Source organism: Equus quagga, chromosome 10 (assembly GCF_021613505.1).
Source record: "Equus quagga isolate Etosha38 chromosome 10, UCLA_HA_Equagga_1.0, whole genome shotgun sequence".
Lineage (NCBI taxonomy): Eukaryota > Metazoa > Chordata > Mammalia > Perissodactyla > Equidae > Equus > Equus quagga.
The window spans coordinates 18,037,380-18,057,094 of record NC_060276.1 but is presented as its reverse complement, the minus strand read 5'-3'; the positions used below and the strand labels follow the sequence as shown (position 1 = coordinate 18,057,094).

The 19,715-nt window shown below is 37.3% G+C and overlaps 1 protein-coding gene across 9 annotated transcripts in view; it reads right to left on the bottom strand.

The window, feature by feature from the left end:
• Window positions 1-19,715, bottom strand: part of MBNL3 (muscleblind like splicing regulator 3) — a 109,337-nt gene that overhangs the window by 54,063 nt on the left and 35,559 nt on the right. For 8 of the 9 annotated variants that reach the window (XM_046673260.1, XM_046673267.1, XM_046673261.1 and 5 more), the window contains exon 2: window positions 6,895-7,775. The exons of the other annotated variant lie outside the window; for it this stretch is intronic. In XM_046673260.1, coding sequence (XP_046529216.1) covers window positions 6,895-7,071 — 177 coding nt within the window. In that variant the 5' untranslated portion in view covers window positions 7,072-7,775. The remainder of the gene's footprint in view (window positions 1-6,894; window positions 7,776-19,715) is intronic. 9 annotated transcript variants of the gene reach the window in all.

Sequence of the window (19,715 nt, the reverse complement as noted above, 5' to 3'; positions counted from 1 at the left end):
GTCCACTGCCAGGTCCCGGGCCCGGCCTGCTCCATGGGGACAGGGACCGCTTCCAGTCCACTGCCAGCTCCCGGGCCCGGCCTGCTCCATGGGGACAGGGACCACTTCCAGTCCACTGCCAGATCCCGGGCCCAGCACAACACCCAGCACACAACAGGTGCTCAGTAGGTAGCTCCCCAGTGAATGAGTGAATGAACCCAGTGTAGACAGAGACACGGAGTGGGGGGGACGGACGGTATTTCGAACACAATAAGATTCCTTGTTCTCAGCTCCAGACTATAGAGGAAGTGCTCCACTAACTTCTTAACTTTCCTCTCGGGATTTGAGTATGCAAATATCACAGTTAGGATCATAAAATTTCTTTTATAAAGATGATTTGAGTTTCCCCTTAGGAGCTAACCTTGTCGAAAAGGTTTTTTTTTTTCTTTCTGATTAGAAGTAACACATTTGTACAAGAAAATGCAAACAAGCAGAAGGGGCTGAGGTAGGAAGCGCACTTCTCATCCTCCGGACTGGAGGTGAGGGAGAAGGCGGAGCGCACGGTGCCTGGACAGGGGCAGCTGAAGCCCAGCAGCTGCGTCGGTGGGGCTCATCGAAATGTCCCCACGGAGAAACCGGCCACAGCAGCCTGTCTCGCTCTGCTGTTTATATCCTTTGCCTATTTTTCTGGGAAAATACCTTCAAGTGTGTCTTTTCTTAATTTGTAAAGCTTGCTGTATATTAAAGGACTCTTTGTCAAATTAGAGAGTTTTTCCCCCCAAATTATTGCTCATCTTCTAACTTTGGGGGGTTTTTCTGCCATTCAGAAGTGGTTTTTATCATGTGGTCAGTTCTAATAATTCTTTGCTTTTATTGTTTCTGCCTCTCATTTGAGAGAAGGTTTGGAAGGTCTTCCTCACCCAGGTTATAAAGGTGCTCACCTGCATTGTCTTCTAGTCCTGTCACGGCTTGATGTCATTCCTCAGGTTTAAATTGTCAGGGCATGTGGAATTTATCTGGTGAAAGGACGTTTCTGGAATGCTTATGATGAGCCCGCCCCGCGCCACGCGCCTTCCGTGGGTCGTCTCCTTTGAATGAGCAGTAACGCCAGAGGTAGGTGCTGGGAGGGTCTCTGTTTCCACAGGTGGGGAGACAGGATCAGGGAGGTTGGGTATTTATCAGGGACCCCACAGCCGGCACAGCGCGGCCCGTGCACTGGTAAAGCCCACACAGGGTTGTCATGAGGATTAGAGGTGGCGCGTGTAAAGTGTCTGGAATACAGTAGGCAGTCAGTGGAAGCTAGAGTTTGTCATTATTATGGCATCGTTCTCATAAACATAATTTCTGATGACTGCATATTATTTGAAAAATGGTATATTTTTAAGGCAAGTACATTTCTAAAATACTATTCCTTCACAAGCATGAAAAGCTTTTGGAATTCCATGGAGCAAATGAAACCTTTTATTTTAAAAAAATTGTTGTCATTAAAGGAAATTTTGAAGGGACGTACACCAACATGAAGATATTCATTAGGTAACGGAATTATAGGTTCGATTTTTAAAAATCTTTGTCTCTATATTACATTTTTTAGAAAGGGTATGTTTTTATTTTATGATCAGAAAAATAGCCAAAATAACTGGTATTTTTTTAAACGTCTGTGAATGGGGGGAGATCAGGCAATATCTAGATATTTTTTTTAATACCCTGGGAAAAACATGAAGCTGACAGGAAAGATAAATGGAGGGAGAGGTTGGCTTTCCAGGATCAGCAAGGGGGCGTGAGTGAGGGAGTGACGTCTACAAGGAGGCAGGAGATAAGGCAAGGTTTACGCGGCACGTATACAATTATATAAAAGACAGGAAGACTGAAAAGAAGTACATACAAATGTTAGCAGTGGTACTGGATAGTGGGGATGACATTTTATTACATTTTATTCACATTTTATTACATTTAATTTTTATTCGTATCTTCTTGTGTATGATTGTAAAAATTTCTTTTGTATTTTCCTTTCCCTTCAGAAAGAGGCACAACTTTTAAAATCGGAGAGAAATTTTATTTATTATGAAAACAAAGGTAGAAAATCTGTTTCCCAACGCGGGATAATAAGTTAGAGGTAGCCCGAGGCACTGACTCCAACGCAGGGGCCACCCCACAAGAGCATGTGACAGGGACACGCATATCGCAAAACTTGTTGGGCTTCCCATTCTCCAGTATTCTTTCTGATGGCCTGTTGCTGCTACTTTCTCTGTCACGCCCTTGGTCTATTTTCCCCTCCCTACCCTTCTTGATTGACCTTAAATACAGAAGTGCATTACCCATCACTTCTCAGATGGACGCTTGTTCACATTTTCACAGCTTGGATATTGGGATGCCCCTTATAATCAATTGTATGTTGAGGAGATAATGAATAAATGAAGGTATTTATCAATTTTCACAAAAAGAAAACTGATCACTTTACACCAGAGAAACCCAGCAGACACCATCTTAATCAGGTTATTAAGGTTAACATGAGTGAGAAGACACATCAACATCATGTACCCTCAGATATGGTGGACACCATTTCTGTGATTTTCTTGCCAAAAATGCATGACCGCAATCAAATCATGAGAAAGCATTTGACAAACGCAAATTGAGAGGCATTCTACAAAATAACTGACCAGTGCTCATCCAAAATGCCAAGATCATGAAAGCTAAGGAAAGACTGAGGAACTGTCACAGATTGGAGGAGACTAAAGAGATATGACCAGTAAACACAACGTGGGATCCTGGAACATAAAAAGAACATTACAGACAAAGTTGGTGAAATTCAAATAAGGTCTCTAGTTTACTTAATAGTATTGTACTAGAGTTAGTTTCCTGGTTTAGATAACTGTGCTATGTATGGTATGTAAGTTGTTGACATTACAGGAAGCTGGGTGAAGGGTATGCAGGGACTCGTACTATTTTGCAACTTTTCTGTAAGTCTAAAATTATTTCAAAATAAAAAGTTTAAAAAGTGAGGCTAAGTTATAAATATGTATTTGTTAGGGTACTAATTGTAATTTCACTTTTCTTTCAAAAGAGGTCTTTGAAATGTCCAAAACAGCATTGACTTTTGCCAAAGATACTTCCTTTTTAAGGTCAGTATCATAGAAGATAGACATCCTTAAGTAAAATGTTATTTTCCTTGAGTCTCAAGATGACAGATCCTACCCATGTGTCTTTATAGTGCAGGTAGATCTCTCTGATGGAGCTCATAAATGGTTCTAAATCTTGCATAATCCAGAAACCCTTGGGAGCATGTTATTAGGAGTCTTCTGCTTCTAGTAAGTTTTCCCTTAGCAAACAGGGATGGGATAAACATTCAGTCAAAAATAATCAAATTTTAAACTAGTTAAAACTACTGTTACTAGTGATACTAGTACAGAATACACTGGTAACCTAGGACAATTTGACCTACAAGGATAGACTCCCATCCATATGCCTGGCATGCAGCAGGTTTCACTTGTCAAAATATTATTATGCTTGTGATCATATGTGAAGTTTGAAGACATAGTGTGGGGCCATTTTATGTGTGTTCCTCACCCAGTTTCCATCTTTTAGGAATGTATATTCCTAAAATATACATTGGGCTGACAAGACTGTCCTCTGACTATGCCTGCTACTAAGGCCTTTGCCGAGAAATTTTTATTACAAAACTACCCAAAGTAGTGAGTGAGGTGGGCACATGTGACGGGTGTTGATCTGTCATAATTCAATAATGACAGGATTTATATTCTTCCTGGATAACAGATGTCTGATATCATATCGCTTCGAGTATGGAAGGGAAGGTTCAAGACATTGTGACATTGTTGAGCAGAATACATGAAGATAACAATCTTGGCTACGGAAACAATCACAAAGATTCTAGATTGGAATTTTTAGTGATGATCTTTTGTTAAAATCCAAGGGACATTCACTAAAAATACCAACCTAGATCATTGGCAAACTGTAATATCATGAAATTGGCATAGAATGGGTTAAGCAATACTTTGAAGAGAAATTTTGAAATAAATCATGCCAACCAGACTAGACAATTGAGAAAAAAATAGCTGCATATCAACATGACACGAGACTCTTTTATGTAGCTGGAAATTAATCTATGGGCTGCACTGTCTAGATGTCGATTTGAAAATGGTACAAATTTCATCACTGAACACTCAACATTCATGGAATGATGGGCACAGCACTTCAGCACAATACACAATTAGTCATCAAGCTTGACCTCCTTATTTTCATAACATTCCTTCATTATGAGGTGAGTGTAGAACATTGTATCTATTGTGTGCATTATGAAGACAAAAAACCATCATCATCTGATAGAGTACCTAGTGCTAACAGAAACCTTACAAAAGCAAAAATTGAAAAAACAAAAGCAACAGCCCAAAACTCATCAGATGATTGCTTCAGTTATTTAACCACTCATGGAAGAAATGGTGCACAGATGCATTTCAAAGGTGTTTCAATTATACAAATTCGAGGGGGGTAGTAAATGCTGAAATAATTATTGAGGTATGTTATTTGTGTATTATAGATATAATAGTAGTAAAATCCACATAGGTCAATTACCCTCAAGTTAGTATAGCTTTCATGCACATCCGGGATTAGGAATAATCTAAAAGAAAAGAACAACAAAGCTGGTGTGCAGACATGGAACTGTGATGAATGTGCCATCTAAATGGCAAACTAGTTAATTGAAAGTCTTTGAATATTTGAAATATTACATATTTCATTAAAATTTGAGAATGTAAGGATTATGTAAATCGTCTTTATCCTGTGTGACTGGTCATCAAGACATTAACATAATGCAAAAGTTATTTTTAAAACACTGGATGCAGTGAGTAGACAGTGTATGTAAGTAATTAAGTGGCTTATTAATATTCATTGGCCATTATCTATGTAGTCTCTGAATTAAACATTTTCCAAGCTTTAAAGTGGTAGTGCAGTATCCATTTATGCATTTTGTTAACAATCACTTTCCTTATTACTTTTCTTCAAAATGTTTCCTTTAATGGCACTTTTTTGCCTTTAAATGGGAGAAGTGACCAAAGCATACCAATAATTAGGAAGATCACACATCTTCTACCAGAGGCCTGGAAAGACAGAATTTACAAAGCCTGCAAGGAACTCTATGTCAAAAAGTAAACCACAAAAATACTAATAATCAGCTTGAATAACCAACATCACACTCATAGCAACTGGATTTGGGCATGTCCATTTGGAACATGAGTTAGTAGTTTTAAACAATAAACCCTGACTAAATAGAATCATTTTGTAGAACTTCTAAAACAAACAACTTAGTTAATAGTAAGAAAATAATCTTCCATTTAATTCACTTTTATAGTGATACGTGGTTTTTCATTTATGTTATCTCATTGGAATCTTTACAATAATCCTGGAAGTTAGGTACAGAAGAATTATCCATCTGTTAGAGATAAAGTAACTCAAGCTTTGTCATATGAAGTAGCAAAGGTCAGATACAGTAGTGGGGCCGGGACTGTACCCCAGATATCCTGAAACAACATATGGAAAGTGCCTAGTGCGGTGCCGGACCCTCTATATGGACTGGATAAAAGACGTCTCGTTTTTTTCCCCCAACTAGCCCAGTGCTCTTTTCCACTTCAAGGCACTGCCTAGTCCTGCAGCAGTAGATTTAAACAATACACAAAATAATTGTATATGAAACTTCAATGATACTGACATGAAGAAAACAGAATAACCCCTTTAGTCATAATATATGCTGCAAATAAGAGCAATTCAGACATTTTCAATGGTAGGAATTACCATTATCTTTATGATATTTCCATTCTTGAACTGGAATGGTCTGCAACAAAAGCTAGTAACCACAAAATAAGTAAAAGTAACTACTTAAGTAGGATATCACTTGATAAAATGTTTTTCTGAAGAAATGATCACATGAAGAAATACATCCCTATCAGCCAATGAAGCCATAAATAAAAATGTTAATGAGGTAAAATTGGTCATGATGAGGATAAAACAATATCAAGAAATTGAAAAGGTTCTTACTAAGCTTAATTCATCTTGACATATTTTGAAAAAAAAATCTCGAATGTATTGTAGCAAATCTTATTAATTAAACCTGGAATCTATTACCATTTTTTACTTCTAGATTTTAATTTGTACATCTGTATCCCTAATTTAAGTATAACTATGAATAAAACATGAAAATCAGTGCATTTTCTTTTTCTACAAGCATATATGTTCTATTCTACATAATATCTCATCTGCTCTCATATTTTGTTTATATTGTAGTAATAATATTTTGGTTTGATGACCTTGGCAATAAGACTTTCCTTATAAAATGCACTCACAAATCTGAGGCTGGTGAATAAGCAGTTTGGGAAGAAAATTAAGTGAACTTAGTTTTATAGCAACATGTTTAATTAAAGGTTCAAAATATACTTCAACTACGAAACTCAAAATTACCATCATTTTCCTCTTGGATGGTGCGATTTTCACCTTATGCTCTTTATTCTCTGAAAGCTGATAGGTCCCTGTCAAGTGTATTTTGATAACAGGTAAGTTATAATTCAGTAAAGGGTTTCTGTAGGTTCTATGAGAATTATGATCACTGTATTCAAAATCTAAATCATATACAAAGAAGTAAAATTTGGCAAGACTACAATTTCTTACTCCTACAAATTCTTCAACTTTTTAAAGTCTATCTATCTTGATCAGTAGGCTTTGATGGCGTAAGCTTTAGTCTGGCTTAGTTCTACAAACACAAAGTCTACATCCTGTCTTAAAAAACAAACAAACAAAACTTACCGCTTTCATGTTATTATTAACTTTACTAATTTCAAAGTACATGATGTTTTAAAAAACAGAAATCAACAAATTTAAATTAACCGTTATGTGCATTTAGATGAGACTCACCTTTAAGGAATCAAAACAAGCCACCACACGGCCATTTTCCACATGGCAGACTCTTGGCGGATGGGCAAACTTGCAATCTGCATCAGCTCGAGAGCAGGTTCCTCTCTGAAATTCTCTACAGACTTCTAAAGTGAGCCACTTGGTATCACGCACCAGGGTAACGTTGACAGCCGTCATAGTGAAAGCAAAGTTAAAATCAAGTACACCCTCTCTAGGACAATATTACTGCTGTTGTTAAAGGTTAAAAATGAATTCAAGATGGATGTGAAGAGATAACAGGTTGCTTCGGTGAAATGTTTCGTTGTTAGCACTTAGGTTTTAAATTTAAGTCAAATTCGGTCTAGTCAAACAAAAGTCAATCATAAAATAAAAATTGTATCAGAATAACTAAAAATCAAATTAGAGACCAACTCTTTTAAGAAGGCAACCATAAAGGTTAAAATATTGAGTGTTTTATTTTGTTCCTCTGTTGAAGTTACTTCAAGTAACTGGCAGACTTTCAAAAGAATTTTGTGCTCTCCAGTTGATGTTTTCAATTATTCTCACAAAAAGCATATGCTGCTGGCTGCCCTTCAGTTTGTGGAATGGTCTCAGATCAAGGGGAGAAAGGTTTTTCTCCCTATTTCCTGGCTTTAAAAATTGAGATTGGTAAGGATGGTACAACTGTAATTTTTTTCTTTTTTGCTGCAAAATCAGAAGGAGGGAAAATGACTATGAAAACTGAGAATCAAAGAAAAAAAGAACGGCCGAGTTGCTGCGAGTGAACTACAAGCACACCAGGTTTTTGGAGATGTGGTGGTGGCAGGGAGAGGGCTTTAGAAAGAGACAGCTCTAGAGTGGAATCCAAGCAGCAGCTTTCAGAAAAGGCACTTTTCAGAAACCTGCAAGAAAAAAAATACAATCAGCTAATATAATACAATGCTTCCGTTTTCGACTCTAGATTTGGGAAAGAAGTAAGCATATCCTAATTACAACAGGAAGCATCTAGATACAGACAGTATCTAGTACAGTCAGCCGTTGTCAATAAAAAGGGTAATTCCCAGTATAGGATAGTGCATAGTAAAAGGAAGCAAAAGCGTAGATTTACTGTTGCATACAAGACTGGGCAACAACCCAACTTAAAAAAAAGATTGTCTCCTTTTGATCTGTTTTGGGGCAGAAATTCATTTCGGGGCCCACGGCACAGAAAATACCAGAGCTTGACACGACAGCCCCTTATGCAGTCATGATCCACCTGCGCGTCTCCAGTTTTTAGAGGCTACCAAAGACTTGTCTTTAAACTAGCTTTCTACAGTCTGACTGAAGGCTTGATTATCTGCTCTCAAAATCCAGAAAACAGACATTGCTAAGAAAGTCTAAGTTGCTCCAAGAGGTAACTCTGTGTGTGTATTTTAAATGTAATTGTTGATGACCACGTAAAACAGTCATGACATGACTAGCTGGAGACCTACTGCAAAGGAGGTAGGAGAAGGGAGGGAAATGTAAAATGTGCTTCAGATAAAGAAAGAAATCCTTTGAAAGGATGCTGAATTTCTTTTCTGTGTATGCTCTGTTATTAGGCTCTAGGAAGGGATATTGGAACAACTCAGAAGGAAGTTTCAGCATATACAAATAAGTGAGACGGAAAGCACTGTTCAATCATACATTAAATATTGTGCAGTTTTAAGGTTTGCAGTTTAACCCAGTGTCAACCAGCAACAATTTCTAGCAACTCAGCTTGGAAGATAGATGAAAGGTTAATTTACTGGCCTTACTGCCATGAACACATACAGAAACAAAAGGGATTTTCTAAAGCAAAAGTAAGCTCTGAGTATCAGACAAATCAACTAATTAATTTCATCAAAAAAGTAGCATCAAGTTCTTAAAAACATTTCATTTACTTTTTTAAACAATATCTTCAATAATTTTACAGAATTTGAATTTTCTGTTTGTCCTTTTGGCATTCAAGAGTAAAATCAATATCACCTAGTTTTTCAGATACCATTTGGAAATTAAGCATCTAGAATATTCACACGCGCTTATCCATTCAAGAGAAAAACGTGTTTCTCTGAGTCACTCTTCATGGAAATCTTTCTAAAATGTACTATACGTAGTTTTGCCCTCTTATAAAATATTGAACATAGTTTGGCGTCTGGTTGAAGACTTGGGGTCATAAATGTCCTGGGAGGTATTATAGTTCTCCTCCTTCAGTGGCAAATTGCTAATTGTCACTTCTAGTCCTGCCACAACATTTGTCATAGGGGGTTGTCCAGCTCCCTTCTGGAAAACATAATAGCCAATCACAACTGTTGAATAACAGTTAGTTACTCACTGAATGAGGGGCCTACGGGCAAAGCACAGGGCTTTCACGCTGAAGGTCTGTGACTGCTCTTACTGGTTTGAGAGCCCTTTTGCAATATGTTCCATGCAGGATCATGTTCTAGAGGGAAGGTTAAGTTTGTCAGGCAAATGGCCTCCAGAAAAGCATTTAAAATAGTTTTGTAAAAAACTAGCCAGATGGGGGAAATGCAAATGAAAACGACAATGCAATACCACTTCACATCCATTAGGATGGCTATAATAAAAAAGAGGAAAAATCGGAGAAATTGGAACCGTCATGCATTGCCGGTGAGAATGTAAAATAATGCAGCTGCTATGGAAAACAGTCTGACAGTTCCTCAAAATGTTAAACAGTTACCACATAACCTAGCACATCTACGCCCACATAACCTAGCACTTCTCCGCCCAGGAATATACCAAGAAGAATTGAAAGCAGGGTCTAGAAGAGATATTTGTGCACTTATGTTCACAGCACTATTCACGACAGCCAAGAGGCGGAAACAACCCAAGGGTCCATGAAGAGATGAATGGTTACACAAAATGTGATATATACACAAAGTGGAATATTATTCTACCATTAAAAGGAACCAAGTACTGATACATGCTACAACATGAATAAACCTCAAAATCATCATACAAAGTAAAAGAAGCCAGTCACAAGGCGACATACTGTATGGTTCCATTCACATTAAATATCCAGAGTAGGCAAACCCACAGAGTCAAAAAGCAGATTAGCGGTTATAAGGGTCTGGGGGAAGTGAGAAGGCAGGGGAACTACTTAATGGGTATGAGGTCTTCTTTGGGGGTGACAAAAATATTCTAGGAACAGATAGTGGTGAGAGTTGCACAATTTTTTGAATACACTAGAACCCATTCACTAAATCGAACACTTTAAATGGGTCGATTGGATAGTACGTGACTTACATACCAATAAAGCTATTATATTTTTTAGAAGTCTAAAGAGACATAACAACAACAACAAAAGCCTCATGAGTGATGGAATTAACCACCCCAATCTTTCTTAGATTCTCCTTAGACACAAATTCTTCTAAGTAATGTTGCTAAGTTGAATTTCAAGAGTAAATTAGTTTCCATAGTGTAACTGACTTAGTCTATTATGGAAAGTAAAAGAGTACTTTCTTCGAGTTTGTAAGTTTATATTTAAAAACGTATTCAAATTTAATCCTACAACTAAATCATAGAGGCTGCCTGTATACATTTGAAAGAAAAATAATCAAAAAGGAATACATATTTATAGATATTATTTGCTCAGAACATAAACCGTGAGGGTCTGGATAAAGATTTTTTTGCAGAGATCCATCAAGTATAGAAACAGATAATAAAAAATAATTTTTTGAACTTTGAACTTTTACAAATGAAAAATGCAAACAGGAATTGGACTCTGGCCAGGCATTTTATGTAAGATAAGGGGAATGAGAGAAGGATTTTTTCTTTTTTACATAAGCCTGTAACCTCTGATGGGACGTTAACCAATTCCTTATAACAGTTCTAGCCAGTACATGTCTTCCTTCAGACTGGCACTATTTTTGGAGCTGGCATAGAAGCAGCTAGGTGCAACAACTAAAGGGAGCTGGTACGACGATGGAGAGAAGTTCCCTCATGCAGCTCTGCTCGTCTGACTGTGTATAAAAGACAGGGAGGTGATCCGTTTTTCCCTGTGTTTTAAAGAAGATCAACTCTGTTTGGGGGACAATACAACTTTATCTTCTCTACCTTAGACGTGAGTAATAGGAATACAATTGTGCTTTTTATGATTTCTAGTTCTCTAATGTAGAACAATGAAAAGTCACCATTTCGTAGTACATGTGTACTTGTTACTATTCGTAGTTCACAAGTGCCTTTAATTCACTGATCTCTGGAGCTCTAAAAAATATTCTAAAGCATGGTTGATAACCCAAAAATGCTGGTGAAGGAAGTGAAGCTCAAAGAGGTTAAATTACTTATCTGAAGTTACAAAGCCTTAAGTGATAGAGCAACAACTCAACGCAAGATCCTCTGACTCCAAATCCCAAGCATGGCTCCCGGCAGAGAAATGTAGTAGCGATCCTTTCTTATCTCTTATCTCTCTTGGGAATCTTTAACAAGGAAAGCCAACCATTTTTGTGTAGTACTTATGATTCTTTCTCAAAATTACTTCCACGCCTATTGTATCACCATCTTCATAATATCCTCGAGTTGTGCTGCATCAACATTTATCCAGCATCTACGATGTGCCAGGCACTGTTCCAGATGTTGAACAAGACTAAGGTTCCTGCTGTTGTGGAACTTCCTATGCTCATTTAAATAGAGAACAAACCTAAGGCACAGAAGTGAAATGTTTATGAGAGTTTAGGAAGGGCTGGACGCAGACACTAGGTTTTCTGACTTCAACACAGGCCTCTAATTTGCCATGGATAGTACACCAAGCACTACAACTTAAGAACACTTTTAAAGACACGCTCAAACACTATTGCATAGAAATGAGTCACCAAAAGAAATATCTTAGAATTACACCAAGTCTTACTGCTCTCAGGATTCCTCTTGGAAAGGGTACTACCGTTCCCATTTTACAGATAGAGAAACAGAGGTGGGAAGAGGTGAAGCAATTTAACTTGCACAATGTCGTGTATCTAGTAGGTGATAAAGCCATAGTTCAAAACTAGGCAGTCTGAGTCCAGAGCCCACCCTCTTAACCATGTCACAATACTGTGTCTCTCTTATGACAGGTATCACATTCTTCTTCATTATAGGCCCTTAACTTTCCTCCCTTATTAGACTGTAAATTCCTTGAAGGTAGAGATCATGTCTTACTTAGTTTTTTGCTGGCTCTATTTTTTCATGGGAAGTTAGAATGCTATAGCCTTCCCCAGGATTCCTATTCTGAAAGATCAAAGATTAAATGAGAATTTAACATCATACCTTCTTTTGTATGAGGCTAGCAAGCAGTTTTGTCAGTTGAGCACCATCTAAGCTGACTGAGCTTTGGTCACCTCTGTCAGTTTCGAGTCTATTGGACCTGTAAAATTGAGTATTTTTTCACAATTCAGCTTTCAAATTGGAATATTAATACCTGGGATTCTTGATATGTAGAGTACTCAGTTTTCATAAGGAATGGTTTATTCCGGCTCATTTGATAGCAGCAAGATCTTTTCCCGGATTTAGAGTAAAAATATGGGATACTCAAATGATTTCTGTCTATATCTTTGCATAATAGGTCAATCTTTGGAATGTTTTTGCCGAACAGTTGGTGTGATGAAACTGCACTGGGAGTGGGGCTGGAGGACATCTCACTTACAGCCACGGGAAGAAACATTCCCTAAGTATTGTTCCTTGAAAAAAACAGTTAATCTTGGCTTTTAATTAATGCTCATCTATAAGAATTTTAGATAAGACATAACATAAAGAAAATATAAACGCTTTTATTTTAAAATTACATATACACCAGATTGATTTTTAAGGGCTTCCTTTTAAGAAAGTAGATCATACATTTTTTAAAGACTCACTCCTTTTCCCATGGACGTCTTCTTGAAGTTAAAACAAAAGAAATAAGTATTTTCTACTGATCTAATGGAAATAGTAACTTGTCCCAGAATTGTTTTCAAGGCCACTGCCAGAAGCTACTTTTGCCTCACTTTTCCTACATTTTCCTTGTCTCCTCCTTTCTTTTGCCTTCCCTCCACAAGGTAGCACATAACATAAAAACATTGCCAATGCCTGGTCCAGAAGATCACAAAGATACAATTTGGCACCTAAAGCAATATCTGAAGAGGCATTTCTTTAAATGCATTTATCAACCTCCTGAATAAACAATGAAAACAATGTTTCCTTTCTTTCCATTTTAAGCTTTCCTTACTTCTGTATTACCTTGGAATTTCTTGTGGCCATTTATTTTGGCTCTACGAATATATGACACACCTGCCACACGCTGCTTGGATTGGCAGGCTGACAAGATTTAAAAGTTTTCAAGTTTCGAATTTGCTTCAAGTTCTATTTCCCTCACATGTTTTGGTTAGTGGTCCACCAACACGCATTCTTTAAGGCATGTGAGAGGTGTTCCGCATCGTAGATGGAAACCATGATTTCATAGCCATCCTATGGAAAACTGAGTTTTCCATAAAACTGTAAAATAAGGATATTTTCCCTATGTGCAGAAATTTTTCTTTAAGTTTCTTTTTTAAAGCTTTGTTGCGTTTTTTTCACAATTATCCAAGGGCAATAAATTTAATATGCCTTTTACAAAAAGCAGGTAAGTCAGGTTATTCCATTTCAAAAAGCAAGTAAAAGATCCACTTCAGTTCATACATACAGTCATAGAAAGAAAAAAGAAAAGTGCTAAAGTGTCTCTTTTGAACATAGCTTTAGCAACCAAGGTGTGGGACTGGTTTTGTTTGTCAGAGGAGGTCATCTCTTTTTGTTAAAGGTATGTTTCTTTTTAAATAATGTACAAAATTATGAGAACTTACTAATAAATGCCATTTAAATATTTCAAACTAATCCAATTTAATATAAAAACAACTTAAAACCTGGATTCTAAACACAGTTCCTATTAAATAACACTGGTTAATTGCTTGCTTTTATGTATGGGACAGAAGTCCCAGTGCCATTAAAAGATCTTCATTCACCAAAAACTGCACTTAAACTTGAAGACAACAGGAACTTAACATATTTGGCAATTCAAGTCCTATAATGCTCAAGCATTTGACGTGAGCAAAATACAAAATGAGTAACAAGCCTCATTGCATTTAATATAAGCAGGGTGAGTTTGCTGAAGATTCAATCAAAAAATATTTATGGGGCATCTAATATGACCTAGGCACTGATCTAGGTTCTGGGGATATAAAGATGAAAAGATGCAATCCCTGTCTTGAGAATCATACATTCAATGGGTTGCCCATGAATGGGGACAGGAGGGGAACAAAAATAAACAAAAATCATATCTATCGTTCATTTTATCCATTTAACAAATCTTTACTATCATTCCCTTAAATTCAAGCAAATGAGGCCTTTAAAAATGTTCATGTGGGAAAATATCAATCAAACACCAAACATTTATTGTATACCAACTATATGCACAGACTTGTGTCACATGCTTCTGGGGAATCAGAAGAGATTTCAAACACTGCCTCTGTACTCAAGAAGCCTCTGTTGAGTTGGGGAGGCAAGAACAATATAATATGAAAGAAAAGCAAACAATGTAGACAAGTAAGAGCAAAATTTAGTAACATTAACAACAAACATGGTGAGAGTTCTGAGAGTTCTGAGAAGAGGATGTCACTGAGGCCTGGTATAGTCAAGAGAATTTACAAAGAGGAGAAAGTAGAGTCGGGCCTTAAAGAATGAGAAGGCCCTACGTGAGACTGCAGGGGCAGAGAGCATTCCTGGAAAGAGGACAAGTGTGAATGAGGGCGAGAAGAGAAGATCAGGCGCCAGTTATCTGTAAGATGGTGAGCAGACCTGGGCTGGCTAGGATGGCAGGTTCATACCGCACAGGAGTGATAATGTGTAGGTAGTTTCTGAAGGACCTTGAAAGTGACTCAAAGAGTATATATTTGTCATAGAGACAGGAGCCTCTCTCACAGATTTTAAGCAGATTAGAAACTTAGTGGATATAAAAGTAGCATGGTAACAATGATCTGCTCTTGGAAATTTGTTTTATTCAAGGAGCCCACAACACACAGCCTAAGCAAATTTTATGTATCCAACACAGTAGTCTGGAAGAGCTAAAGATGAAAGGGAAGTAGCTGAAGGTCAGAATGTTTTTCTCCAGTTTACGGGCTCTGTGAGGCCAGGACAGGCAGTGATTCAAGTCAGGTGGACACGAAAAGTGGGCAGAGAAACAAACTGAAAATTGCAGTTTCTTGTTTGGATTTTGCTAACTCCCCACTTATCAATGACCCCAGTCATTGAGAACACATAACTCTATTCGTATGTTTTGAACTGACTCAAATACTTTTCAATCATAATCTCTATAATAGAAATTTCTTTCAAGAATGAAGTTGAAATTTCAACAGGATTTTTTTCAGTTAGATTTTGTTACAGAACAAGCTCATGCCAGGAGTTAAATTTAGATAGTCACTTTTAGGCTATAACAGCATCCTGTAAATTCCTGCTACAGGACTTTAACCAGCACCCCAGCGGTTTGAAAGTGTTCACGCTCCTCCCAAAGTGCATATTGAATTAGATTCAAGTGAAGTTTTGGGGCCAATTTACTCACTGATAAGATTTGGTTAAACATTCACTATCCACTAACACACACACACAAATTACAAAACAGTAATCAAAAGTTATCACTAAATGTTGATTTACCCTTTAAATACTTGTAAACAGCCCAAGTAACTCTCTAGTCAAACTTGTGAGTCACATAAGGGTGCTACTTGCTAGAGCATCTAAGTGATTTAATGGTCTAAAGGGATTCATCTACTGTATCTAGTAGGCATCCGCTGAGGGCTTCCTTACCTAAATTCATCACTGGTATTACAGCCAATAAATTCAGATTTTCCACCTCAATACAAAGCCCCTACTCCTTATTAGGAGCACTTATAAAACTAGCAAAAGGATAGAGAAAAAAGCTTTGTGGCTGAAAATGTTGGGAGGGGACCAAAGGTACACTGATTTCAAGGACCAAGTAGTTTAAAATATAAAAGCCAAAATTTCTAGTAGACTTGAAGGGAGTTTTCTGGGAAATTGAATTTTTTGGGCAAGTGTGTACAAGAGTTCCACCCTTTGTGTCTGAAGTTACTGCTGCTAGAGGCATTATTTCACATTTGTATCATACACATGACTAATATATATATTACATATATACATATATACCAATTATACCAATTATTTATACCAATATATACATACATATATACGTATATACCAATTGCCTGGAGTTTTTTGAAAGCTGGTTGCTTTAGTAAAGAGTTAGGAGTGAAGAATTGGGTGCATAGACAGGACAGACTCTTAAGTTCTACATTGCCCAATCTTCACACGGGCCTGAGAGTATCCTTCCTTAAAGGCCTCTAAAATAAGAATTCCATTTTGCTCTTGAAATTTCAGAGTGATTTATGCTGGATTGGAAATTATATGCCTTTCTTTATAGAAAAATTTAGAGGGAATGTAAAACAAACTGGCTTTTTATCGTCTTTTTTCTAAAGATTGGCACCTAGGCTAACAACTGTTGCCAATCTTCCTTTTTTTTTTTTAAGGACTGGCACCTGGGCTAACAACTGTTGCCAATCTTTTTTCGTTTCCTTTTTTTCTGCTTTTTTTCCCCACCCCCCCCCCCCCCCCCAGTACATAGTTGTATATCTTAGTTGCAGGTCCTTCTAGTTGTGGGATGTGGGACGCCGCCTCAACGTGGCCTGACCTGATGAGCGGTGCCATGTCCGTGCCCAGGATCCGAACCCTGGGCCACCACAGCGGAGCGCTCAAACTTAACCACTCGGCCACGGAGCCGGCCCTTAACGTCTTTTAATTCAATTTTGGACAAGTAGTCAAGGCCCTTGCTAACGTTAATGCAGAGTGTGTTACTATAATACAGTCATTATAAAGTCACCTTCCTGGCCCAGACAGAATAGTTCTCTTCTATCTCTCAAGGTCAAGCTCAACAAGTCTCAAAGGAAAGATTACAAAACCCTCAAAGGAAAAGGGGAGCTGGAAAGAAGAAACGTAATACTGAAATGTAATACTCATCTTCAAATAAGAATAATTCTGTGAGATCTACCAATTTCAACTTTGGTTTGCCTCAATAAATGGGGAAATAGCTTATGTGCCTACTTCTGTAAGGTGTGTCATTTAAATCTAGATTTCACATTTTAAAAAGGAGGGTGTGGAAAATCAAGTCCACATCAAATCTAAAAACACTACAAATAACTACAACTGTGCTCACAACAGAGTTATCAAAGCCAGTGAGGAACAAAGTAACCTATTGATTACTTCAACCTTGAACAGAGGCCCAGAAAGGTTCATCTACCTGGTTAAAATGCCTGAAATTGTTAGTGTACACATGAAGAGCTCATGACCCAATTTCATCATACCTGATATCTTGGCAATCTGTGACCAGAACGGGCAGACAGATTCCCAAATGTTTAACCCAACTGTCCTGATTCATCTAGTTTCTTTCATTGACAACTCATATCCATGTTGGAGCTTAATTCCTGGCTATGGAGGCACTTCATACTACTGAAAACCAGAAGGGCACTCTTTGTAGATTTGAATGCCTAGGGAAGGGCAGTCTCTTGCCTCTGAGATTAGAAGAATTTATGAACCCCTGTGCCTCTCTGTCTTCCATTAATTTCAATGCAACTGCCTTGACACCCTCTTTTAGTTTCAGAGAACACCACCTTCTTTGAACACACAGTTTTGTCCCATCTGCTTCTCTACTGAAGGTTGTCCAAACTTTGGCCTCTGTTCTTCTACAACACTCTACCTGATCCTCTTTAATTTCTAAAACCTTTCAGAATTAGACTCAGCTTACTTGCTTATAACCACCTGACCCTCTTGGCCACAGTCTGTTCCTAGCCAAAACATATATTCTGGCATATTTCTCCTGTTAACCAAATGCGTGGTTTTGGCTTCTCTTTCCCTGTTTCTACCTATGAGAACCCATTTCTCCTGCTATCTTCTGGTCAGGATAAACATACATACAAAATTTTCCATTAAAAATATTCTCTATATCAATTTCTAATCAATTGGGATACTGGGAATTTTATTGAGTAAAAATTTCAAGAGTGAGTTTAGGGTTCACAAAATAACAACTAAAACACAATGAGGAGAATAAATTTGCTTTGCTGACCACACGTTACGATGTATTCTAAAGCAGTATCTTTGTTATTAAACAATTGGTATTCCTAGATGTTAATGCTTGTTAACATTTATGGAGCTCTATTCGGTGCCAGACACTGTTAAGTGTTTTATATTCATTATTTCATTCAATCATTCCAATGCCCTATGTAGCAGATAATATTAAGGAGCGATGTTAAACTTTAATTTCAAAACAAAATCTGTCACAAATCTCAATTCTTGACTTGTCATCAAATAGCGGTATTGAGTTTTTCAGTATTTAAAGTTCTCAGATGTCATAATAATAGAGTCGTGGACACTAATTTAAAAATCTCCAGTTTCTCAATTTTCTTCCCAGCTTCCTGTAATTATGACATGAAAGCTCATTACTGCCTATCCATGGAAGCCAGAGGATCCTGAATTGCTTATAATTTTTTGAATACATCTTCTCGTGCGTGTCTGGCAAATAATTTAGAAAATGCTTGACACATTGGGTTTAAAATCACCCTTCAAGAGAACATGTGGCCTAGAAATCTGGCATCCAGCTGGCATGAGGGGAAACATAAGAGCCTTTGGGCATTCTAAATTCCTTCCCCAATAATAAGAATTCTCTATAAAAAATATGATTATCCAAATCAAAGTGACAACTTTGAACCAACATTTAGAAATTATGAAAAAACTATGAAGCTATAACACTGCAGCAAAGTAGCCAGTGCCTTCAAAAACTCCTCTCTGTCTGGAGTATGCAAATCACGAAGAGAAGGAAAATAAAAAAGAGCTCTCCACATGATGGTTTCATGACAAGATCTGAGGAAGAGCCTGAAAAGAAAGGAAGAATTTGAAAATAAAACTCAAGGAAAACGCTGAAATCAAACCAGCAAGGAAGTCCATACACTAAGGTCAGCACAAACAACATGTATGGAAAGTAAGAGGATACCTATAGATTAAGAATCATTCAAAAAATCAATCAGCTTAAATGGTCAAGCAGAAAAGGAGGAGAAGGAGAAGGAGTAACGGCTTAAATATTGAGTTAAAGAGAGCACTTACATTTATACTGAGGTGGATGGAATGTTCATCAAAGCTGATGAAATTCTATACTGTGGTTACTATGCTGTATTCAGCAATTTAAAATCATGTCCGTACACCTTATAGGGGTGATGAAGAAATTAAGGCTAACATAACATCATCTATATCACCAAGTACTAAATGACTTAAATTTAACTGTCATATAATTCAATATATCAATGAAAGAGACCAAAATGCCTTGATTCTATTTTAAATAACAGTATAATCCCACAAAAGATCATAAAGGTTCTCAGCATAATAGAAACTTTTTCAACTCACACTACATAAAACTGAGCTTAAATTCCTTGGGTCAGACTATGGATGGTATTATCAATTACATGTACTACTACACATTCAAGCCTCAAGCAACAAAGCAGCTTTCACATTAGTAGTCACTAAAACAATACAACCTGGGTTATCAGGTTTGCCAAAAAACGAATAAGATGCTTTCATTGAAGGATAGCAATTCTGAGAATTCTAGAATTGCAAGTAATCCTGAAAGATCAAGTGTAGTTCATTACCTTCAGGCAAGTCAATGAAGGACTCTCTAAACCATTCATTGTAAATGGCTCATATCCAATTATTGAACGCATATCAATAATAGTTTTCTATAATTTCTCTTTCATAAATAGATTCCCTGAACAAATATTTTTTAAGGACTAACTTAG